Consider the following 25700-nt stretch of genomic DNA (forward strand, 5'->3'; position numbering starts at 1 on the left):
AATTCCCTAATCCCACCACACTGCGACGTGCTGCGACGTAAACAACAATTGACAACAATGTTTGTAAACATTGCAAGAACCACGGAAGTACTCTCCTACTCGGAAATCGGAACAGTAAGATAGTAAAATCCGTCGAGCTGAAGCTGGTCCAAGTGCACGCGTACTCGACAAATTTTCAAACTTATTTTTTTCGAAAATAAAGCGTCATATGAAAAAATTTTATTCTACATTTGCGATTCAATTTTTCACGTAGAATCACCCCCTACTCGCTTGTATCGCCAGTTACGGGACACCCTGTATATCAGTGGTACTGGTGGTAAGCAGTAAGCAGTGGTAAGAATATAATATTCTGCACTAGCATCCTGAAGTCGGCTGAAGTGAGTACATTTTGACATCTTCTTTCGAAGTAATTCATGGACAATCAAACAGCTGATTCGTTCCGTAGTAGAGCACATGTGCGGCAGAATGCTATGATATTACGGTATTTTCTCATAAAGTAATGAAGTTCTAACGAAAAAGTACGTTCTCACGTTTTAAGAAAAATATATACTGCGGGATTATATTCGAGTGTGCGATGAAAAAGAAGGAATAGCGAGTTTTTTTAAAAAGAAAATTTCGTCTGAGAAAAATGGCTGACCGTGATAGCGCATCTGAAAGCGACTCCAGCTCGATCGACGGAGGACCAATAATGATGCCACCGTCTCCTGTAACTCGAGAACAACTTCAAAAAAGAATCGAATCGTTGCAACAACATAATCGCGTTCTTAAAGTAGAATTGGAGACATACAAATTGAGAGTAAAGGCGTTGCTAGAAGAAAATCGTGGTCTTCGTCAAGCCTCTGTCATTATAGTAAGTTGCTCGAGTGTATTTGCTAAGTTAATCTGATATCAGTACATCAACCGATTTATATTAAATTTATTAAAAAACACTTCAACATTTTAACATTCAAATCAGTTGGTATAATAAATTTGAAATGTTATTCAGCAAAAAGGACATGATTTGACATAATAGATAGTAATAGATAGTTTCTGTTTTGTCTCTGTAACATTTTTCAAATATTTTATGGTTCCTCAAAATTTTAAATTCGTATATTTTTCCATGTCACGCAATTATTATTGTAGATGTAGAAAGTTACTATACATATAGTATAATGACATTTAATAGGTAGTATTTCCAAGCAACATGAGTTTTGGAAATGTAACTTTGTCTTATTATATATTCTATGTTACATAATATTAGTTAATGAACAAGCATAAATCCATTTTACATTAGTCTAACTTTTTTTTGGTAAACTACCTATATGGGAAGAAACTAATTATTTTATACCTTCATTGTTTTATCAGATTTAACTTTTTTGTTTTACTGTTCCTTTCAATAGACTTCTGTATTGAAATTAAATTCTTTAAAAATAGTGTGAGCAATATTTAAACAAATGTCAGCAACGACTATTAACAGATAAATAAATTTTTATGAATCACTTATATTAAACGAAAGTAATAGAGAACTTTGGTCATCTATATGTTATTATTACATTATAGCAAGCAAAAGCAGAACAGGAAGAAGAATTTATAAGTAACACTTTATTGAAGAAAATACAAGCGCTGAAGAAGGAGAAAGAAACATTAGCTCATCATTATGAACAAGAAGAAGAATGTTTAACCAACGATTTGTCAAGAAAGTTGAATCAATTACGTCAAGAAAAATGTCGTTTGGAGCAAACTTTAGAACAAGAACAGGAATGTCTTGTCAACAAACTAATGAGAAAGATAGAAAAACTTGAAGCAGAAACCCTTGCAAAACAAAGTAATTTAGAGCAACTGCGTAGAGAAAAGGTTGAACTTGAGAATACTCTTGAGCAAGAACAAGAAGCATTAGTTAATAAGTTATGGAAAAGAATGGACAAGCTAGAAGCAGAGAAAAGAATGCTTCAGATAAAATTGGATCAACCTGTGTCGGATCCCACTTCGCCAAGAGAAATTAATAATGGTGATACTGCTACTAGTTTAAGTACACATATTCAAACTTTAAGAAGTGAAGTGGCTAGACTGAGACATACATTACTTATTTCACAACAAGAACGTAAGAATTGTTTTTTTATTTCTATATACATATATACATATATACATTTAGTTTCTTATAATATACATTTAATGTATCATATTATTACAGACTGTTTTATTTAATACTACATTAATTATTATGTTTAGAGGTAGGCGAGAACTTGAAAATATCAGGTCGGGAGGAGTCTAGAATTTTATTCGGGATCGGGACAAGTTCTCAAAAATTTAAGGATTCTCGAATATATCGGGATTCCCGAAAATATTCTGAATTCTCGAGCGTATAAATATTCAATATATTCAAGAATCCCAGAATTTTCAAGAATCCGACTCGTCTCGACCCGATGCTTTCTCGATCCGATCGACTATCGCGTACCCTACATTTTCGGGTTCTCGCACACTTGTAAGTACATTGTTTCTCGATAATTGACCAAAACACGGATCCGGCCAGGGATACTATTCTTTAACTTCTGCCGAACGTCGAAAAGGTCAGTGAGCCACGAGAGGCCTTGGTCGCCGAGAAGTGTAAACATAACTAATCCAATAACAAAACTTTTATAGTTTTCATTATTTTTTTATGAGACTTTGACCAACATATTCGTGGCATTTTTCTAATAATAACGATACCACATATGATATAATCCTAATTATATTTACTTGTGTCGTTACATCTATTCATTAATAGATTGCAGATCTTTATGCAAGATAAAAATGTTTTGCATTGATTGTGGGAAGCAGGAATAACATAAAAATTGATTTCATCCCTTAACAACTTTGTTATATTAATAGCAACATTACAACATTCTTGAATTTTTTAAATCTTCTACTGTTTTATATTTCGCCCAACCAATTTCTTCATAAATGCATAAAGATCCTCAGTCTAGTAATGAACGATTAAAGTTTTCGATGCAAAGAATGATAGCGTATGGGAAAGAAAGAGATGCGGCGTGTAGCGACACGCGGCATATTTCAAAGTATTTCCCATCTTACACAAGTAAATATCATCGGAATTATATCATACTTGGTATGATTTTCATTAGAAAAATGCCATGAATATGTTGGTCAAAGTCCCATAAAAAAATAATGAAAAATATAGAGGTTTTGTTATTGGATTAGTAGTGTGGTTCACATCGATATACCCGACCCGTATTATGTTACACTTTTCGGTGACCGAGGCCACTTGAGCTTTATGGTCCCTTACGAGGTATACCCCACGGTAGTAGGGATAGTTCTGGGACAATTAAGGCGGTAGACTCGTTTCTCATTTCTCGATATTGCAAAGATGTGGTTTTTTATTAGTCAAAAGCGCTAGATAAAAGATCAATCTAGGCCGCAATCGCCCTCGAAAGTATTATTTTTACGTTTACGAAGCGTAATTTGTATTACTTGGCAGCATGTTGCTGTCACAGCTTTATGAAAATAACTACATATGTAGCTTTATGCTTCCGAATAATAGAAATTACGCTACGTAAACATAAAAATAGGACTTTGGAGGGCGATTGCGGCATAGACTGATCTTTTATCTAGCGCTTTTGGCTACTGGAAAACCCTATCTTTGCATTATCGAGAAATGAGAAGACGCATCCCACACCCTTGTAGCCATAGAAACGAGTCTATCTCCTTAAAGGCCATTTGGGACATTCATCGAGAAAACACTGTATTTTAATTCGAAATTGTTTAATGCATACATATATATTTGACATTAGATACAGAGAAGATGCAACGATACGTGAACGAAGAAAAACAAATTCGTGAAGAGAACTTGAGACTTCAGAGAAAGTTACAGTTGGAGGTAGAACGTCGTGAAGCTTTATGCAGACATCTCTCAGAGTCAGAGTCAAGGTAACTTAGCAAACTATATATGTATATATATATAATAAACCAGTTTTAGTTTGATTTCAAACTTCATCAATTTATTAGTTTGGAAATGGAAGAAGAACGGCACTATAATGAAATTGTGATGTCTGGTGGAAATATAAGAAATCGTACTGTTTCCAGCCCTGTGCCGTACAATCCTTCACCTAGTTCCTCTAGACCATTAAGTCCAGGTAAACATTATAAAGTTTTTTTTAATTAGTTTATTATATAATATAAGTACAAATTTTAGAATTGTTGATAATATTGCTACTTCCAGGTTCATCAGCTAGAGAAGGATTTAACACAAATCGATGTTATGCTTGTGGTCAACCTTCTGCAATTCCATTTGCAAGTTCATCACCTCCTTCTACGGTAAGTTGTACTTTATTGTAATGCTTTCATAACTGGTTCAATTAACTTGCAGAACTTATAAAGTCAATAGAATTTACTTAAGAGGGTAGACTCGTTTCCAAGATTGTAAGGGTGCGAATACGTCTTCTTACTTCTCGATAATGCAAACATGGGACTTTTCAGTAATCAAAAGGGCTAGAGAGATAAAAGATCAATCTAGGTCGCAGTCGCCCTCAAAAGTCCTATTTTTACATTTACGAGGCGTAATTTGCATTATTCGGCAGCATGTAGCTGTCGCAGCTTTATACTTCCCAATAATGCAAAGTACGTACCCTCGCAATCCTGAAAACGAGACTACGCCCTTGAAATTCGGAAACTATCGAATGCTGTTACACGCAAACTACACTTCTATTTAAATTAAAGTGTTTGTGAGTAAAAAAGTGTATAATTAAATTAGAAACTTATTATCGTACGTTTAGTTTTTTGTTAAAACTTTTGAAGTTTATATTTGATATTTTAATATTTTGTACTGCCTAAACAGGGTCATGTGGCAACGCCATCCAATAGACGCACATCAGACAGATTTGTTAAACCTGCAATTCCTCCAACTATTGTAAGTCCCGGTGGTCCACCAATTGCTAATACGTCTACAAACGCAACTGGTGGATCACCAATGGACATCGCTAAAACATAAGTCAGTTGAACATCTCTGATAACGAATATTTCATTATGTATTCGTATACAATACTTCTTTTGTTGCATTTGTACTATGTGATTGTATAACATACATGAGAGTTATTTTAGAAAGAGGAACGTTTCACTTTACAATATTGTATTGTTTTACATCTATTATTTAAACAAACTTTTCTTTACTTTGTATCGAATCGCTTAGGTATTTCTTATAATAACATGATGCAAAATAGTATTTACAAAAAAAAGCTAAATAATCACCTATAAATTTCTGATCTGCTTCAAAATAGCTTAACACAGTGAAAAATTGTGGGAAGGGAGAGATTTCATTAGTCTCGCTCTTCTAATTTCTAGCACATCTTATTATTAACTATGAGTAGTCTAATCCAATTTTTTTGTGGTGTTTGATTACAGTGAGAACAGAAATATATTTCCTAATTTAATAACTTAGGTGGTAAGACAAAATATTTTTATAATAGTTACTATGTAACTCTCTTGCGTAAACTTCAATAATTTTTCATTGCTATGTTATTCTTTGTATTTAGGCACATAGGATGATATAAAGAGTAATTTCATTTTGCAATATTTTAATTTTATTGCATTTTAATTGTGTGTTTCACATACATTATTATCCTTATTATTAATGGTACAGTTTCCCGTGTTGGGTTATTACAATTTCATACGAATAATATTCATAGTGAAAGCAGAAGAGCGAGAATATATTTAAAAAAATTATATACCTTCAAATTAAATATGCAAATGTGACTAAAAAAGTTAGTAGAGGCAGAAAAAAATAGAAATTTCCGAATGTTTACCAGTCTTTAATCAGCTATTATTTACTATTTCAATCGCTATTAGTTTAATATTTTGTATACAATCACATAATGTGACTATTAATATAGATAAGTATTTGTACCCTATGTTTGAGTTCAACATAACTAACATTGAAGTCAACAAAGTTTTTACATGACATTGTTGCATTTATGTACTGACGTACTGACTATTTAAAAGGATAGAAATATTAAAAAATAAAATTGACACTCATGTGTTAACAGTGTTGTAAATGTCAACTATGTCTTTTGATTTAATAATAACAAATATTTTGTTTGAAAGAAAAATGTTTAAAAGTAACATTCGCGTCTTGTTTTTTGTTGTACCTATATTATGCCGTTTTGTAACAAATGTCATGTACAAAGTATGTTCGGTCAATATTTATATAAATGTGATAAAGTAAATCATAATGATAAAGATCTTGAGCCGTACTTTATTATAATTTGGACGTTATTATTCGCTATTGGTGCTCAAAACTACTTTTAAAATCGTAATTCTCAGTTTTTTATTATGAAAAATGTGTTATGAGCAACAATTTTGTTCCTCGTCCAGTAAGGATATAAAAGACTAATTGTCCAGTTTTCTTTTTGTTTAAATGGAGTAATTTATGTTTTGACATTATTATATTATTATAGAATTTTCTATAATACCATTTATACGTGTAGCATTTGGGTATCATATGTGTCGCAATATCAAATTATAAAGTCATTAACAAAGAAAAAAAAATGCAAAACTGATATAACTGAAAGCTAAATTAAACATTAAAATAAATATTTACACAAGATAATAAATTAACAAGCAAATTTTTCAGTTATTTTTTTGTAAGCTTTATAAAATAGATGTTTCATCAATACTCTACACGTGAATAAAACATTGTTTGCTACGTTATATAGAAGAATATAGGTGTATCAATTGTCATATATAGAAATGTTTTGTTGAAACATAAAATTATTACTTATCGATAATTATATGCAAATATATTTCACTATTATGTATTATGTACTTTAATCAAGCTTCTACGAAATACAGTCACTTTTTTGCTATTACATAAAAAAATTCATTATTATCCTTATTCAGAAGAACGACTTACAAGTAATGAGATATTTTTGAAAAATGCGATATTTATTACATAATTATTTACATATCCTATTATATAAGAAGTAATTTTATGTACAGTTTGATAATTATTTTCATTCACATCTCCTTAATCAAAGAGCAAATTATTACAATAAACATACTTTATAAAGGAACATCATAATTATATTGGAGACCTTTTAAAGAAATTGTTATTTTCATGTACAGAAATAATTTAATCAGAATTGTTAATTTTATGTTACATCTACCTTTTTACATGTGGATACAACTAATCTAGCTATTATAATCCACATAAGAAAAGAAATTGAATCTTCTTGGGCAACGTAACAAGGCCAACTTAGTAAATTTTGTATTGGCCATAGCATACCCTTCGGGAAAACTATTACTGGTGTATTTTTATAAAAATATGACAAAACCAGCATCAAGAAACCCTAAAAAATATATAATGATTAAATGATTGGCATCAGCATTATCTGAAGAATGAATAGAAATATTAAATACCTACATTTAATAGACGGAATCCATATGATGCAAACAATTGTATCTTCATTCGAGAAGATAAACATTGATTTGCTAAAACATATATAATATCTTTTGATTAATTTTTTATATAATGATTCCTGTAAGAACGGAGAATGTGTTTATATTTAGATTTCTGTTTTTTCCATTCATTTAGATATATAATTTGAATAAATCAGTTCATAAAAAGATTGTTCATGATATCTTTGTAACAAATCTTCGAGGTATATAATTGTTCTACCTTTTTCTTTTAAAATGCCATCGATTTTATTATATTTACGTTGAAGCTTGGCATACTTTGAAAACTCATCAACAATGTTTATTCCAGTCATTTCCTGTTTGAGGTTAATCAAATCTTTCCGTAATTCTAAGTCATGTTTTGTCACCGTGTAAAAGCGTGTTGCGGCCTGTAACGAAAACGACAGAAATTTTGAAAACAACCTTAACTCTATAAGGTATAAATATTATGTACTTACATATTTAATAAAAATCGGAACAATGTATTCCAAAGCACAACTTATAGTTGATATTACAAGTAAATTCATTGTGTATGTTTGAGATAATGATTTTACATCGCTCAGTTTCTTTCAGCTGTAATATTTCAGATGGATGTTACAAGAATGTTAGACCCCCGAGTATTAGATAAAAATATAATTTACAAGCTATTTATATACGTTGGCTACGATTATAAATCATAAACAATATACAGTATTCGCCAATCGAATTACTCATAGACTTATAGAGATTAGAGATACTGCGCGGCAGTGTCGCCAGTTGAGACGGCCATTCATCGTATGAAAAATCTTGGACGATATCCAGACGATATCGGAACCACATCAAACCAAATCCTCTTTGATCGGAACCATCGGAACCGGAACTACCCCGACGGCACACCGGCTCGGTTTCAGCCTGGCCCCTGTGCACAAAAGGGCGCGTTTTCCGCCTGCCGAGGGCTCGAGCCCAGGGCCTGCCGGCCGGGCTAGGATTCAGACGATTTGCAAGATTGCAAGGGTGCGGGATTCGCGTTCTCATTGCGTGATAATACAAACACGGGTTTTTTCAGTAGTCAAAAACGCCAAATAAAGGTCAATCTAGGCAGCAATCGCCCTCAAAGGTCTTATTTATTAACTTATTATACTTTTGTCGGTAACAAGGGAGACTGCTACGCATTTGCAAAGTACTGCCACATTGATGCGACCCGCCCTGTGTCGCGCATGCGCGAGAAAAGTTGGGCCCAATCGAAGCACTGATTGGCCACATTAGTGTGATACCGTGCTGCCCTCTCAAAAACAGGCTGAATCCCAGCCCGGCCGTCAGGCTCTGGGCTCGAGCCCCCGGCAGGTGAAAATCGCGCCCTTTTGTGCACAGGGGCCAGGCTAAATCGTCCTGATTTGGTCTCAACGCTGAGCCAAGCATTGCGTTAGCCCGTAACGTGTCGGGCTGGGGCTCGGCTAGCTGGGTCCGGCGGTGGGCTCGGGCAGACTGTGCTGTCGGGGTATATATGTAGTAACTAAATAGTAATTAGTCGATAGTTGAATTTAGTCGATAATGCCCATCACTAACCGGAACTGATCGGATTGATCGGAATCGGCCCTGATAACCAGGCCTGCCGAGGGTAAATCCTACCTAGAGCTAAGAATTGGCCCGTTCCGAGCTGCGTTATTGTTCGAGTTGCTCAAGGTGGGATTAACTCGATTTTTGCCTGGGATTCTCCGCGCGTATTAGTATAAGGGTCGTGGGACCGAGCGAGAGAGAGGTCCGAGGGAGTTCCAAGAGGTCCTTGACTGAGAATTTACGACTTCCCGTCCTTGACCGATTCTAGACTTCGACTGCCTATTTATGCGAAATTGGAGAAGCTCCTCCAAGAGTTACATGACTTTACCCAAATTCCTCGATTAGTCTCGCCCATCTGGTTTCGTCAAGGATCTCTGTGGAAACCTCTTGTTTCCCTACTTATTCTAAGCCTAAGCTATCGTGCCCGAATAAAGAATATATGTATATGAAATACGCGGCTTTGACCTAAACGTTATGCTTTATATTCAAATTTCCCTCTCAGCGCCATTAATCGAACCTATATTGCGGTACGTTATCGTAACTATGTTCGCGTGATCAACGGGTCACGCTACAGCTTGATCGTGCTCTGCAATGCTCTGCTGGTGCTCTGCATTCGTAATGTTGCCCGTCTGTTTCACGTGTTTGAGTTCCGCGCGCAACTTCGCACGGTTGCGAGGAGTGATGTAACATTGATTATTCGATATGCAACAATGTTAACAAGATATTTTCACTCTTAATGTAATACATTCGGCAGAAAAAAAAATTGTAAAAGTTGTTCGTGCACCGAGAAATGTTGTTCGAAATTGTATCGTTCACGGATTATTTACAAACGTGTTCCAAAGGGTAGGAACGAAAGTTGGCACGCTTGACTTCGATGAGACCGTTTGAAAGAGAAATTGCAGTGCGGGGGAAGTCTTATCGTCGAGCTCACACCACATAACGGTGTTTCGAATTTCAATTTAATCAGATACTGAGTGTTAATTCGACAGAAAAGAATTGAGAAGGGGTTCGTATTCTTCCACAAAAATGTTTCGTTCGAAGAAGGACGTCGACCGACACGTGAAAGACATTTTTATCAAGCTCAAAAATTCCGAGGAGGTAAGGTTATTTTTTTCCACGAAAAAGTCGTTACTGCCAAACATTGCCAAGACACTGTCGTGTGATCTATGTCTTGTTCAATTGTTCCCCTGTGATTTTATGCTCCGATTTCATTGTTATCCTGAATGAAACGCGTTCGACATACAAAGACGCATCGTTTCTTATTTAACGTCAATTATATATCGCATACCGATCAAGTCCTTGACTAGTCTCTGTAGACAATGCGTATAAATACGTATATGTATTCGATATATCTACAGAACGATTTAGCGGTTTTTAAAGGGATACAGTACTGTTTATTTAGTATTTGACAGTCGATCCTTCTCTTTCGGCTATTTGATGTTTGTTTATATCTTCGAATCACACGGAATATTTCTGTACGCGTTGCCGGTCGGCCAAAAGTCACAAGGCGCGGCAAATGGAATAGTCTTCGAATGATAACTGAAATTTCTATATTTTTCATATGTTGCGATTGTTATCGTATTATAAACATTATTTGCGAGTAAAGTTATCTCGAAATTCATTTCTATTCGATAAATTCTCATTAATTTGGTTAATAACGGTATTATAACAAATACAAAATAATATTAACCCTTTGGTCTTGAAGCAATTTTAATTCGAAAATCATGACATTTCTTAAACCTAGATCATTTTTATTCTATGTAATCTTTTTTTACATTGGCCACAGAGAATTTAATCTGTTATCTCATACAATGACAGAGCTTCTTGCAATTCATAGAATACAGACGAATTTGATAATATTAAAATGGTTTTGAATAATAGTATGGTCATTTTTACCGATGCCTCTACCAAAATTCAAAATATAGTTTAGAATAGTTTAGATCATTAGATATGTTGGTACCTAATCAATTACTAAACATTTAAGCATAAAGAAATGTTTCATTATCGAGTTTAAATAGCTTCGACTGCAAAGGGTTAAAAATTTGTATGCATGATAATTCAACGTTATGTAACTTGGCTTTACGCTAATTTGTAGAAACATCTACGATGTTACAACATAGCCAAGCTATACTATCAAGTCGGGGATTACGAATCTGCAAAGAAATATGTCTCTAACTATTTGGAGATAAGGGACAAATGCGCCGGAGCTTATAAATTGTTGGGTCAGACCTTCGAAGCTTTAAGACAACAGGAAGCAGCTTTCATGCAATACAAGAAATCTCTTGAATTAGAACCTAAGCAAGATGATCTTGTTTTAAAGGGTACAATTTTGTTCGAATCGATTATTTTTACATTCTATAAATTGTACGCTTATCCCTTGATTTCATTCTGTTCTCAGTTTGTGAACTTCTAACCGATGTAGACGTTAATATCGATGTGAATAGAATTAAGTATTGGGTAGAGAGAGCCGACAAAAAGTTTCCACATCATCCGATAGTTTTTCAATTGAAGGAGAAAATGTTAACTTTAGAGAAACCAAGTGGTAACAACGATGACTTGGAGAAGCTCATTACCTGTAAGTAATACACTTCTATTTTGTTAATATTCTGTCTTTTGTTTAACCATTTTTGGCTTCCGAGGACTGGCCAAATAATCAATATATTACTGAAAACTTTGTAAGATACTCTCAAATTACTCTCAAGTTATGTCTTTATCCTTTTGTGGCTTCAACTAAAACTTTCTATATGCTTATGCATTACCAATTTATAACAACAACATGATTTTTCTAGCTGAATTGTCGGTACGACAAACAGACGTGCATCTACAAGTGAAATTGTTAAAGCACTACCTAGGAAATCACAGGCTGGAAGATGCGTATAATCATGCTGCCAAAATAGAATCGACGCACAGTCACAGGAACAGTGTTGTCTGGTATCAGTCATTAAGCGAATTACTCATGAAGTGTAAACAGAGCAAACAATCAGATTGGACATTTTGGATATTTTACATAAACGTGTTAGAAAGATACGCAGCTCTGTGTTTGAAAGAGCAAGGTAATCTTGTGAAGAAAAGTATATCGGATGCTACACAAGCAATATTCAAGTAAGTATTCTTCTGCAATTGAATGGAACGCGCGTAAGCCACGTTATCGAATGAAATATAATTTGTGTTGCAGTTTCGACCAATGTTTAATGGAGTTTAAGTCAGCGAATTTTTCCAATCATCCAGCTTTCATTGAGAACATGTTATTGCACATGTGGGGACAATTACATTTTCATTTGGCTTGCTTATTTTTACGGAAGACCAAGGGAGGAGAGGACAGTTGGTCCGAAGCTGGACGTTTATGCGCACCTCTTTTGTTAACTGCGTTACACGTGGCACCGATGGATCTCACAGCTGTCTGGACAATGCATTTGAAGGATCGTTTGAAGGATCAAGTGCACGTATGGTTCCGAGAAGGGTCTTACAGGTGCAGTCAAGTGGGGCACGTATTACAGGACTTTGCTCGAGACAACACGAAAAAGCTGTTGGATAAAATCGACAAGTTTTGCACGAATTTGTGGCGCGAACGGGTTTACCAGAGGATTTTCATCGGAAGACTGTATCAGGACGGTAAAACAACATCGTACTTCGCAAAGAGTTCCCTTCCGAATCCACCGTTGCGTCTGTGTTCGTACAACGAGTTGAAACGATTCGATAAGATCTCGGAGGAAGTTTGGCCAGACTCGTTGCACCATCAAATCTGGCTTGGCTTGAGATCTCGGTCCAACAGTTCACAGAATAAAGACAGCGGGCCTTTGCCGAATCAAATTTCTCGCGTGTTCTACGACCTACAGTTTTCCGTGTTCAACCTGAACCAGGCATCGCCGGACAGCTTAAGTCGTTTAGACATCGACGCGTTTTTGAACGCAGCGATCTTCTGTGCCTGCGCGGTGTTGGAGGAGCAACAACTAAGCGGTTTCACGAATCTCGAAAAATTGCCCACCTTGCCGGCCGACCTCACCAACACACTTTGCACCTGTGCTCAGGAGAAATGGTGGTCGGCAGCTTACAAAGTATACTCGCTCGACAAACAGAAACCGTTGGATGAAGATCTCGGAGACATCCGATTGGAATTGCAGCGGGGTTTGGAAGTGGTTCGTTGCATCGGGAACCACGGGCTGCATCCTGCTCTTCTGGTTCACTTGGCACGGATATTCCATTACAGAGCGGAGACCTTGAAGGAAGATAATCAGGAGAACAGCGAGGTACCGAGCTTGAAGGCTCGCTCGGAGTTGTACTGGTCAACCGCGATGCCGCTTTTAGAAAGACTGCAAAACAATCAGGTGCTTCGCGTGACGGATTCAAAGTTCTTCTGTTACCAAGGAAAGGAGATGAACAACGCCGAGCTTGTGAAAGCTTTGGAGGAGGGCAAGCTGCTTCTGGCGCAGCGTTTCGTGCGGGACAAACAATTCGAGAAAGCGATCGATGCGTTGCAAGCACTAAAATGTCCGGAGGCGTCGTTCCAGCAGGGTCAAATGTACGAGATGCTCGCAGATGAGATTGTCAGTTCCATGCCGAAGGAGAGCTTGACGTCCGAGATGAGGTCCCAGCACATCATTATGCTCTCGAAAGCTAGAGAATGCTTCTATTTAACATTGGATAGATTACGTAGTCCAGGATCGAATCCGAAACACCCATTGAATTCGGAGCTTTACACTCACATAGCGGACATAGAGAACAAACTGAAGAGGATCGACTTAAAAGCTTTGTAGATCTGTGTCGACTAAACATATTTTGAAAATTTCGTCGAAGTCGGTTGACGTTGCAATGAGCTACAAACGTTTAAAGATGGTAAAAATCGCAGATTTTCAGCCTACATCGAAGAATTCTTACATCTTTCAAGGCCTGTCGTTTTTTCCCGCATCAACCGATTTCGATGAAACTTTCACAGTGCACATTATTTACGCAGGTCTACAAAACGTACTTTTTAAATTTTCAATGTAGGCCCGCGCGAAAAAGTTGTAAAATGTAACTTTTAGTATTTTCTCTGCAATTCCGACCAAATGCAATTTTTGAAAAAATTTCTTTTCACATGATGTAAACTAATTGCTCTAGCTCCCCAAAAAGTTCGAATCGTATAGTACAATATTAAAAAAGTTATCATCTTTTTTAGATCGTCCGAATATTAATTCGTGTAACTGTACGTATTAGGGGATAATTAATGTATTACTAGTTTATTGATTTATGTGTAGGTTTACTCTTAATGTAACTGTAAAGAAAATTACGGCAAGGGGGGAAGAACGTAACATTCAATTTGTACATATAGTTTCCATCTCTCTTGCGATCGATGCAGACAATTTTTATTTTGCACAAAGATCCGCAGTCTAGGAAAAATAATATAGATATAATAGAAATAAATAAAATTTAATATTTTTTTATATCGGGTTTATTATTTTGTTTTCATTCAGAATCGGTATTTGGAATTGTCGGTAAAAAGGAAGACTGCTACATATTTGTACAATGTGTAGAAATTCATTTCACCGACATTACCAACATTACTGACATAACCTCACCGACGGTGCTGCCCTGTATAACGGCATCCGCCGCTCCACACAGACTCCACGAGCTGCCTTCCATCTGGACGGAAGAAGCTGCCCTCTAGATGCTGTGACGGCGGACTTTGTACACCTGTAATCGTTTTTGGAAGCCCACTGGCATGCAACTCCACACTCTTTCTAGATGTACTCCAACCGTTGCTCCGAGCAGCCAATAAGCGGCGTCTGGAACGATACTGCCCTCCAAATTCACTCCACGCTCTGGACTATTCCTGGCAGTTCCAAACTGTGCTATCAGGGCACATTAGTGTGATACCGTGCTGCCCTCTCAAAAACAGGCTGAATCCCAGCCCGGCCGTCAGGCTCTGGGCTCGAGCCCCCGGCAGGTGAAAATCGCGCCCTTTTGTGCACAGGGGCCCGGCTAAATCGGCCTGTCTTGGTCTCAACGCTGCTCCAAGCATTGTGTTTGCCCGTAACCTGTCGGGCAGGGGCTCTGCTAGCTGGGTCCGGCGGTAGGCTCGGTCAGACTGTGCTGTCTGGGAAGTTACAACTGCGCGCACAGACGAATGTTCAAAATTGAGTCAATCCTCCCTTGAGCAGCTCTGAGCGTACTTTGGACAATAATCTGCTCGTTCTCCGCTCCGCCTCAGGCAGGCTCTGCTCCACCTCTGCTCAAGGCAAGCCTGCGACCCAGTGATGCCAGAATCGGGGACGCGAGGACGCTTCCCCTCCAGCACAGGTTCCCCCTCTCTGACGGACCGTCCTCGCCGTAGCTTCTGCTGCGCACGTGCTACACACGAACGTACTTCTACTCTGCCCGTGTGAGTGCATGCTCGATTGCACGCGCGCTACACACAAGCGTACCTCTACCATGTCCGTGTGACTACCTGCTCGACCGAACGCGTCGGCGACGCGTTCCTTCGATTTTCACCAATTTTCATGTTGCCGAAGTTTCGGAAGCACGAGTCGGAAAGTCGGGATCTGGAGACGGCGCGCATTTGAATCCCGGGACGGCGCGGCGCGGCGCGGTGCACATTTTGCTATAACTTTTGATCTAAAAAAGATATCGAAGCGAAATTTGGACTAAATTTTTTTTTAAAAAACCGGGTTTAATGGTTCATCCTAAAATATGTTTTGTATTTCTTAAAAAATTTTTCTCGTTGATCTTTAAAGTTAAGGTAGTCCAGAAGGCCCCCAACACAAATTGATTTTTAGTCGAACCATGCTCAATAAACAATTACGAAAAAATTTATAAATATTCCACTTAATAGCACACATGATTGAGATTTTTTTCAGATTTTTCAGATTATGCAGACATGTTTAAAAAAATTGAAAATCTCGAAACATTCGAAGAAAATGCATATTTCGTATTGAACTTTTCGAGATACCAGTTTTATAAAAATTCATTAGTCCGATATTATTGAAACAATTGTCTTTAATTTTTCTCAGAATTTTTTATAAATTGTATCGTTAAAAAATCAAAATCAATTTTTTCGATACTTCTTTGTTGATGTATTATGTAATACTGAATATTTTTATAATCAGAAAAATAATGTACAGACTTGATAATGCAATATAAAATATTTTATTTACGTTATATTTCAATATACATATGTGCATCACTCCTAACAATTTTGGTAATCACATAATTATTGTAACGACATTTTACATATATCAGGTCGTTAAGTATGAAACTAGACAAATAAAACACAAATTTCAAACACATTTGTCGATGACAGACATTTATCCCTTATGTCGGGAAAGCATTTATATGAAAATTCATCGCCCTCGCAAAGTTATAATCAATTAACTTTGCACTCGTTTTCGAACTAGTGAGGTCGTGTTTTCTTCGTTAATCGTTCGATAGTTTAGTTCATATAGTAAACAGCCAACAGTATGGATGAAGAGAGTGGAAGAGATGAGAGAAAGGATGAGCAGCGGAACCGGGGGTCCAGAGTGTGTGAATGAGTGAAGAAGAATGTGTGAGGAATGAGTGAACGGTGTGCTCTCTCTCTCTCGTGTTTAAGTGTAAATTTAAGTTAAGAATGAAGCGATAAGGAAGGTGAAGTTTGTAAGCCGAGCGGAGGTCCGTGTTTATACCCCGAAATGGGAAATAAAATACTATTATTATTATTATTATTATTATAGTAAACAGCCTACAGTTTCTTTGTCGCGTTTTTAATACTTTTTAATGGGTTTTTAACATTTTTTTATCTTATTAGGAATTTATTTTAGTGAGTGACCATATTCATCGATAAAAAAGGATAAGTATACGTTACTATTTATATTGAGTCCTACAAGATTGCAATTAGAATTACGATTTTAATTATGTCTACTTTTTCTTTGAATATAGCAACGCGTGGGTGTCAGCGGTAATGAAATAGCAGATTCAAGAATGACTTCAAAGAAAAGCGAAGTGTATCGTTACATTAATATTTCATTCTGTAAGTACTTTGTACTTATAACTTTAACTATGTGTTTTTTTTATGTTGTAGAAAGACAGAGGACCATTTAAAATCGCGGTAACGTAAAATCAATATTAGCAGATTCAAGAATTACTTCAAAGAAAAGAGAAATGTATCGTTACATTAATATTTCATTCTGTAAGTACTTTGTAATTATACCTTTGACTATGTGTTTTTTTATGTTGTAGAAAGGCAGAGGACCATTTAAAATCGCGGTAACGTAAAATCAATATTAGCAGATTCAAGAATGACTTGAAAGAAAAAAGATAAGTGTATGATTACATTAATATTTCATTCTGTACTTTGTATAATTATAACTTTAACTATGTGTTTTTTATGCTATAGAAAGGCAGAGGCCCATTCAAAATCGCGTGTGTGTCAGCTGGAGTGGACTTTCTGGACAACGTAAAATCAATATCAAAAAGATAAGTATGAACTATACTATAAAGTTATACATTAATATTTTATTCTATACTTTGCAATCATGACTTTAACTAATTTTTTTTTTTTTTGTTATGTTACAGAAAGGCAGGGACCATTTAAAATCGATTTTCGTAACCGGAGATGTATGAAACTTGACAAATGTGTTTGAAATTTGTGTTTTATTTGTCTAGTTTCATACTTAACGACCTGATATATGTAAAATGTCGTTACAATAATTATGTGATTACCAAAATTGTTAGGAGTGATGCACATATGTATATTGAAATATAACGTAAATAAAATATTTTATATTGCATTATCAAGTCTGTACATTATTTTTCTGATTATAAAAATATTCAGTATTACATAATACATCAACAAAGAAGTATCGAAAAAATTGATTTTGATTTTTTAACGATACAATTTATAAAAAATTCTGAGAAAAATTAAGGACAATTGTTTCAATAATATCGGACTAATGAATTTTTATAAAACTGGTATCTCGAAAAGTTCAATACGAAATATGCATTTTCTTCGAATGTTTCGAGATTTTCAATTTTTTTAAACATGTCTGCATAATCTGAAAAATCTGAAAAAAATCTCAATCATGTGTGCTATTAAGTGGAATATTTATAAATTTTTTCGTAATTGTTTATTGAGCATGGTTCGACTAAAAATCAATTTGTGTTGGGGGCCTTCTGGACTACCTTAACTTTAAAGATCAACGAGAAAAGTTTTTTAAGAAATACAAAACATATTTTAGGATGAACCATTAAACCCGGTTTTTTAAAAAAAAATTTAGTCCAAATTTCGCTTCGATATCTTTTTTAGATCAAAAGTTATAGCAAAATGTGCACCGCGCCGCGCCGCGCCGTCCCGGGATTCAAATGCGCGCCGTCTCCAGATCCCGACTTTCCGACTCGTGCTTCCGAAACTTCGGCAACATGAAAATTGGTGAAAATCGAAGGAACGCGTCGCCGACGCGTTCGGTCGAGCAGGTAGTCACACGGACATGGTAGAGGTACGCTTGTGTGTAGCGCGCGTGCAATCGAGCATGCACTCACACGGGCAGAGTAGAAGTACGTTCGTGTGTAGCGCGTGCGCAGCAGAAGCTACGGCGAGGACGGTCCGTCAGAGAGGGGGAACCTGTGCTGGAGGGGAAGCGTCCTCGCGTCCCCGATTCTGGCATCACTGCTGCGACCATCGAAAATTTTGGTATATGTATCGCAAAGAATGACTCTCGTATAGCTTCTGGGCGATAGGCATACGCACGCAAAAACTGCAGCGACACCAACGCCGCCTATGAACCGGGGGGGCAACATAGTGGTTGAAATATTTCCATTACAGCTTGCACCCCCTGGTGGTGACCAGTGGTGACCAGTGGTGACGCCCAGTGACGCCAGGTGACGCAAAAGAGGCGCCCGCCAGTTGGCGGAGTACGAGTAGGGGATTAGCCAATGAATGAGTTCAATCCAGTTCAATCATATGTGATTGTATGTGATCATATGCATATGCGCAATTCGTAATTTGTAATTATTATTCTGTTGGTACCAATGAATTCAAAAATTTAACTTTCATTGCACGTTACGTTACATTGCGTTACATTTCGTATCATTCAGTATCATTCGCAATCATTCGTACCGTCCACTTGGTACATTTCAGATGGTATTGGATGGTATCGTCAAAGTGATTAAGGTATCATAGTGAATAAACGTTTTGAAACTTTGAATACAAAAAGAAGAGATTTGGAAAAGACTCCTTAGATATTACCAAATTATTCGAAATGATTAAGGAATTCATCATTCCTATAAGCAAAGATGATTTGTTGGATTCGAGCCGGAGTGGGTACTCCGTTAAATCAATCATCCGAATCGGGTTGATCCCAGAAGCTTTAAATGGTATCTAATGAGTACTATTTCTTATTACATGTAATAATATTCTTTCTTTTCTTAATACAAACAGTAAACTATGTATTTAAATATCTCCTTACTTATGTTACCTTATTTATTTATGTGAAGAAAAATACTTGAAGTACTTAGTAATGAATTTAAAACTTCCTTGCAGAAGCAAAATCAGCGCTCCAAGAAAATGGAATTGACTTTATTCTAGAACACTTTGATACATTCTTTTCTGTAACTGTTCACGGCAATAAAGTTGAGTTACCAATTGTACTAAGAACTTTTACAAGAATTCAGAAAGGTAAAAAGGATTATGTTTTATTTATAAAATTTTTACATATTTTTATAAAAATTTATACGAATCTCTGTCCATTTCAAATATTGTTTTATGAAGCCGTTCAAATGTTGGTCCTTAACATGGAAAAAATATTCGAGAACACAAACGAATTCGACCAAGAAAATAAAGAAAGGTACTTAAATATTACTAAAATGCTTATATACCTTTTCTCTTGGTTTGTTTGTCATTTGAATGAAGAAATCTGTAAAGAAGCAGGCAACAAACTAAATGATAAGGTCTGTTTGTTTGTGATTTATATCATTTAATTTTATCGCTGAAAGAAATTATTTTTTATCAACATGATTGTTTTAGAAGAAAAAATCTACTAAGACTGATATGGAAGAAGAATGGGAAGATGCTAAAGAAAAGGCATTAGAATATGTCTATAGATTATTACATTTACCATTACAAATGCTCTGGAAGCCTTTGATGGTTGAGGAACCGTTTGTCCTGTAAGTTTATAGATCGTGCTGAATATTGCAATTACTGTACAATCTAGAAATTAATTAATTGTCATTTTATATTGCAGATTACTGACTAAAGTGTGCTATAAAATTTTGGAACGAAGCAAAGAAGGAAATCAAAAAAATATAAGGCAAACAATTTTTGAGGTATAAGTCAGTTTAATTCTTGGCATTCACATATTACTCGATTAAAACTCTTTTTTTCAAAAAGATTTTAGGACTTGCGGTTAAAAAATACAATCACGGTATAAGCTGTGTAGTAAGAATTATCCAGGTATGTACTGAATAATTACAACGTACAGTAATGTCTCATCCTAAGTCAATTCTCGTTTCTGTGTTGTGACTTGTGACCTAGCTCGGAACAGTAGAAAAAGGAACGTAGGAAAAGACATCGAAGCTCAAAAGGCTTTGGTCGCCGAGAAGTGTAAAGTGTTCAATACATTTCCCATACGCTGTTTTTTTAAATTTAATTTGGTTTACGTCGCATCAACTGCTATGGTCATTAGCGACGGGACCTACAGTTTATTAAGATGGGTTCCGAACCACCTTGAGCACTACAGTTTTAGATAGTTCTAGTTTCCCATAAAAGAATAATGAAAAGTAAAGAAGTTTTGTAATTGGATTAGTAATGGTTCACACCGACATACTCAACCCGATATCAGATTACGCGACATGTTTACACTGCTCGGCGACCGAGGCAGCTCGAGCTTCTTGGTAGGCGAAGGGACATATAGCCGTGTCCACCGCCGGTCTTAGAATGTTACATTACTGTATATGTATACTCGATAATTACAAGTTAATTTAGAAACAGAAATTAAATGCTATTATGAATTATTATTATTTTAGATGGTTAAATTATATGATGTATTAGCAGCACATTTAGCTATTGGTGTTCTTCACATGGTTACCGAATGTGGATGTAACGGATTAATAAAAGAAATAATGAAGGAAATCGATCAATCTGAACCATCTGAAGCTGATAGTCGCAATTTATCTGTATTTCTTGAAACTATTGCTACCACTAAACCGGACATTATAATTCCCATTCTCGATGAACTGATGAATTACTTAGCTAGCGAAGTAAGCATCTTCATATTAATCAGATTACAAACATGTTTTCATATTTATTTCATGTCTATTAAATACTTTCTACAGCATTATGCTATGAGAAATTGTATAATTTCTGTTTTGGGAATTGTTGTACAAAATGCACTGACTGGAGATGATCTAACACCAGAACAAAAAAATCAACGTGACGAATGTCTTAATAATTTAGAAGTACACATTTTAGATTGTAATGCTTATGTAAGATCAAAAGTTCTACAAGTTTGGCAACGTTTATCTTGTAAACGAGCAATTCCTCTGACAAGACTGAGGAAACTTCTAGCTGCTACAATATTACGATTACAAGATAAAAGTGCAAACGTACGAAAGCAAGCATTGCAACTGTTACGTGCATTACTTCAAAGCAATCCTTATGCTGCTAAGGTAAGTAAAAGTAATATGATTTTTTGATTTCGTTTTATTAATTGAATAAAATTACTAAATGGACAAATCGTTTACAGTTAAATAAAGTGGAAATTTGTGAATCGCTGAAAAAGGCAGAAATAGAACTTAAACAAAACTTAAGTAAAAGTGTTAGGAAAAGTGCTTCTGGCGATGAGCACAGATTGGAATTATGGCACTGTTTACTTCCAAAAATAAGGAAAGCAGTGGAGGACGTTATTAATGGAAGCAAGAAAGACAATAAAAATCAAGGTATACGTTTTGAATATATATACATATATAAGATACAACAAATCTAGACCCATACTTATAACATCATTTTACGAATTTAGATAATGCAGATAATAAAGATAGTGAAGACGAGGCTGAAGATGCAGAAAATATCAATCATGATGAAGCATTTGAACGCGTCCGGCAACTCATGTTAAAAGAAAAAATTTACGAAGCAGTGATGTTATTATGGGATACTTGTACTAAATTGAACCAAAATGCAGAACTGAAAACATCATCTTTCGAAGAAAAAGAAAAACTTCTACTAATGCTTTTACTAAAAACATTTATGGATTCAGAAGATAATGAAAATAGCACAAACGAGACCACGGGTAATTCAGAATCAACGGATAAAGATAAAGAAAAAAAGAAAATAGAAGTGCAAAAACGAATTGTGGACTATTGGAGAGTATGTGGTTTAAATTTCTTATTTGTTTTATTAAAAAAAGCTTCTCATGTTATTTCTTAGTTACACAATTTTGATTTTAGAATTGTTTGGAATTTGTCACCGAAATAGAAACTGCTATTCCTATGGCAGAAAAACTACTTTTTTCTACAACAGCTGGTGATGCTGTTGAATCCTCTGCTTTACTTGGAACTGCATGTCAGTTTGGAGTAATTGGAGCTGCAACTGCTGTGCATAATGCTCTGTTTCAAATATTTCACCAAGATGAGTCAGTACGTAATAACTTAGCTGATGTCTACAAGCAGATATATTTGAAAGACAATCGAAATAAGAAGTCCAGTCGCCAAACTGCTGTTATGTGCGTAAAAGCTTTAATTGGCTTACTGAAATCACTTAAACCTGGTGAAAGTCAAGCTTTAAGTCAGCTTATTGTAACATGGTGCAATAATAAAGATTTGGGTAACGAGGAATTACAAGTAATATATTTATTATTATATATAATTCTATGGTAAAAAAAACGATTTGAACTGTGTATTGTAGTCTACATTGTAATCAATTTAATTTAGGTCCTATGGGAAAATTTTTCGATGAAAACACCAGACATTGATTCTTTAGATAGCAGAGCGTCTTTAATGTTAATAACAATGATAGCTCAAGTTCAAAATAATATTATGGAGGATAATTTAGAAGTATTGATCAAAATAGGTTTAGGACCACGAGCAAAAACGGACCTTCTTTTGGCCAGAGACACATGCAGATCATTGTTAACCATCAACAATAAGAGTGATGATATTAAGAAACCAGCGAATAGGTAAACCCGGAGTGAGAAATGGTACAAGTAATTGTAAAAAGACATAATAACTGATTATTAAAATCTGTAGGTATCCCAATGATCATAAAATGTTTAAAGAAATTTTTACTCTACTGATTGAAAACTTTGCTAACAAAGAAGAAGACGGATATATATCATTTGCGACGGATGCAATCAACGCTATTTATCACGTAAATTAATGATTTAATTGACATAATTAACATTTCATTATTGAAGTATTGAAATTTTATAGAAAATATTTTGAATTTCTAGTTAGCAAATCAACCTGACCATTTAATGCAACAATTGACGCTATTTATATATAACCAACAACAATTTAACAATAATAATCTAACGGAAACCATTGTTCCATCTTATATACTGTCTAAATTGTTTTATATAATTGGACATATTGCCGTCAAACAAATGGTACATTTGGACACATCGATCTATAAAGAATTAAAGCGAAGAGATGCTCTACGGAAATTAAAAAAAGAAGAGCGTCCAGATAAAGGGGATCGAATGTCTCGTAATAGTAGGCCTAGGAAATCGAGCATCATGACTCCAAACAGTGCAAGACAACAACTTCGCATTAAAGATGTACAATATTTTTGTTTATTTATTGGATACAGTATTCGTGTTACTATTTTAAATTTAAAACCAGATTACTGTTTAACTTTCGCGTTTAGACAAGTCTAATTACGGAAGATAACGGAGAGGAAGCTGTTGAGGGGGCAGTAGATGACGCAGATGCAGAGCTTATAAATGATATTCTTGAAAATCATGTTGTAACTGGAGATGGACTGCTAGCACAATTTGTGTATGTAAATAATCGTTTCAAACTCGACTGGTCCTGACCATTTGTAATGTATACTTTTGATGGTATAAAATAATATGGAATATATTTTACAGTCCATTACTATTACACGTATGTCAAAATCCTGAAAAATACAATAACGAGGATTTACAAGCTGCTGGGACTCTGGCACTTACTAAGATGATGACCGTGAGTTCTAAACTTTGTGAAGAATTATTACAACTGTTAATCACAATACTAGAGCGTTCACCTCATTCTGCCATTCGCGTGAATATCCTTATTGGGATAAGCGATCTTACAACGAGATTTCCTAACTTGATAGAGCCGTGGATGAAACATATATATGGCAGGTAATTTCGGATTTGAAACATTCCATTGCTATAAACTAATATACCATTATCTTTCAGGCTGCGAGACGAAAATTCACAAGTACGCAGCACTTGTGTTCGTGTTTTATCGAGACTTATAATGACAGACATGGTACGCGTAAGGGGCCAAATATCGGAATTAGCTCTTTGTATTACTGATAACGACACCGATATTCGCGAAGAAGCGAGACAATTCTTCAAAGATTTCTCACAAAAACCTAATGCTTTGTATAATGTGGTGCCCGATATTTTGTCTCGGTTAACCGATTCAGATTTAGATCTAAAGGAATCTGATTTCCAAGAAATTATGAAGTTTGTATCATTACTCAAAATTGAAAGATAAACTATACGACCATATTTAGGATAATATTTCTTTTAAATTACAGATACATATTAGGCTTGTTGCAAAAAGAAGCACATATCGATTCTATAATCACTAAAGTTTGTGCTAGATTTAAATTTGCTACTACAGAACGAAAGTGGCGGGACTTTTCATATTGTCTCTCACTTTTGCCATTTAGTCGAAAAAGTGAGTAAAACATGATTCCCCTTAAAATAGAAGCATTCTGTCATTATATTATTTTTTTTAATGTTTGTTAGGTCTACATCATTTTACCGATAGTTTACCTCTGCTGAAAGAAAAGATTCATAACAAGGAAGTTTTGAAAACTCTGCAAACTATAATAGAACAGACAAAGAAGAAACCAAATATGAAAGTTGCTAGCATGGAATTGGAGGCAAAAATGAAAGAACTGCTTAAGAGCACAGAGAATACAGATAATACAGAGAACTTACAACAAAAAGATAACGAAGAAATGTCACCACCTTCTGTACAAAAGTTAAAAAAACACAAAATGCGTACAACACGACACAAGAATTCTAGCAATGAAGAGGATGATAGCAGTGATGTTGAAACACCTGTAAGAGGTATGTTCTCCTTATTTATTAATTCTATTCAGTCAGAATATATCAAATTTCTGTTATGTATAAACTATACATTATTTTCATCCATTTATTTCTACTTTCATTTTAGTCAGGACAAGACAATCAAGCACTCAAGGAAACAATGAGAACTCTTCAGGCGGTACATCTGCATTGTCATCAGTAAAAAGAAATAGATTGAATCCTGCGGGAGCTACAGATATTTCACGAAGAACTTCAGTACGCTTATCGCGGTCGAAACGAAAACGTTAATGAAAATTTACATAGTAAATTAGTTAAATTATTCATTTATAAAATTAATAATATAAATAAAGTTTATATACATTTATACAGAATGAGATACAGCGACGACTCCCTTTTCCCCTCTAGGTTCACTTTAGCTGAAAATAGTAATAATAATAACCCAAAATCTAGTAAAATTCTAGTTATTTGCTAGTTATTTGCTATTTACTAGAATCTTACTAGGGATTCAGGAACCAATCAGAAATTCTCAGGAATCGC

At 35.4% G+C, this 25700-nt stretch overlaps 4 protein-coding genes across 11 annotated transcripts; 3 read left to right on the top strand and 1 right to left on the bottom strand.

Moving 5' to 3' along the window:
• Positions 1-50: 50 nt before the first annotated feature.
• Positions 51-5210, top strand: LOC143209733 (coiled-coil domain-containing protein 6). 2 transcript variants are annotated; one of them, XM_076425805.1, is made up of 6 exons: positions 51-850; positions 1540-2080; positions 3765-3900; positions 4057-4106; positions 4193-4287; positions 4808-5210. In XM_076425805.1, exons 1-6 carry the CDS (start codon positions 629-631, stop codon positions 4958-4960), a joined length of 1197 nt encoding a protein of 398 aa, XP_076281920.1. In that variant the 5' UTR covers positions 51-628; the 3' UTR covers positions 4961-5210. The 2 variants fall into 2 exon arrangements, with proteins under 2 accessions (XP_076281920.1, XP_076281919.1); XM_076425804.1 differs by having other exon boundaries at positions 309-850; positions 3979-4106.
• Positions 5211-5928: 718 nt separating this feature from the next.
• Positions 5929-9246, bottom strand: LOC143209737 (guided entry of tail-anchored proteins factor 1). Of its 4 annotated transcripts, none has more exons than XM_076425816.1 (6): positions 8965-9246; positions 8130-8278; positions 7878-7992; positions 7643-7808; positions 7388-7455; positions 5929-7313 (listed from the first exon to the last, which is right to left on the bottom strand). In XM_076425816.1, exons 3-6 carry the CDS (start codon positions 7944-7946, stop codon positions 7116-7118), a joined length of 501 nt encoding a protein of 166 aa, XP_076281931.1. In that variant the 5' UTR covers positions 7947-7992; positions 8130-8278; positions 8965-9246; the 3' UTR covers positions 5929-7115. The 4 variants fall into 4 exon arrangements, with proteins under 4 accessions (XP_076281931.1, XP_076281930.1, XP_076281932.1 ...); XM_076425815.1 differs by having other exon boundaries at positions 8061-8278; XM_076425817.1 differs by lacking the exon at positions 8130-8278 and having other exon boundaries at positions 9028-9246.
• A 329-nt stretch (positions 9247-9575) lies between these two features.
• On the top strand, positions 9576-14342 carry LOC143209729 (RANBP2-like and GRIP domain-containing protein 5/6). The gene is made up of 5 exons (XM_076425797.1): positions 9576-10053; positions 11051-11276; positions 11354-11530; positions 11745-12057; positions 12131-14342. The coding sequence occupies exons 1-5, from the start codon at positions 9982-9984 to the stop codon at positions 13707-13709; spliced, it is 2367 nt and encodes a 788-aa protein (XP_076281912.1). The 5' UTR covers positions 9576-9981; the 3' UTR covers positions 13710-14342.
• A 4526-nt stretch (positions 14343-18868) lies between these two features.
• LOC143209726 (condensin complex subunit 1-like) lies at positions 18869-25534 on the top strand. Of its 4 annotated transcripts, none has more exons than XM_076425789.1 (20): positions 18869-19278; positions 19445-19579; positions 19673-19851; positions 19931-20067; positions 20145-20226; positions 20291-20353; positions 20926-21159; positions 21235-21567; positions 21645-21837; positions 21918-22264; positions 22345-22737; positions 22828-23072; positions 23143-23263; positions 23346-23672; positions 23762-23892; positions 23985-24239; positions 24297-24569; positions 24644-24786; positions 24858-25184; positions 25291-25534. In XM_076425789.1, exons 1-20 carry the CDS (start codon positions 19164-19166, stop codon positions 25449-25451), a joined length of 4194 nt encoding a protein of 1397 aa, XP_076281904.1. In that variant the 5' UTR covers positions 18869-19163; the 3' UTR covers positions 25452-25534. The 4 variants fall into 4 exon arrangements, with proteins under 4 accessions (XP_076281904.1, XP_076281903.1, XP_076281905.1 ...); XM_076425788.1 differs by having other exon boundaries at positions 18870-19278; positions 19928-20067; XM_076425790.1 differs by having other exon boundaries at positions 18871-19075; positions 19928-20067.
• Positions 25535-25700: the final 166 nt, after the last annotated feature.

The sequence above is a fragment of the Lasioglossum baleicum genome, chromosome 6 (genome assembly GCF_051020765.1).
Source record: "Lasioglossum baleicum chromosome 6, iyLasBale1, whole genome shotgun sequence".
NCBI lineage: Eukaryota > Metazoa > Arthropoda > Insecta > Hymenoptera > Halictidae > Lasioglossum > Lasioglossum baleicum.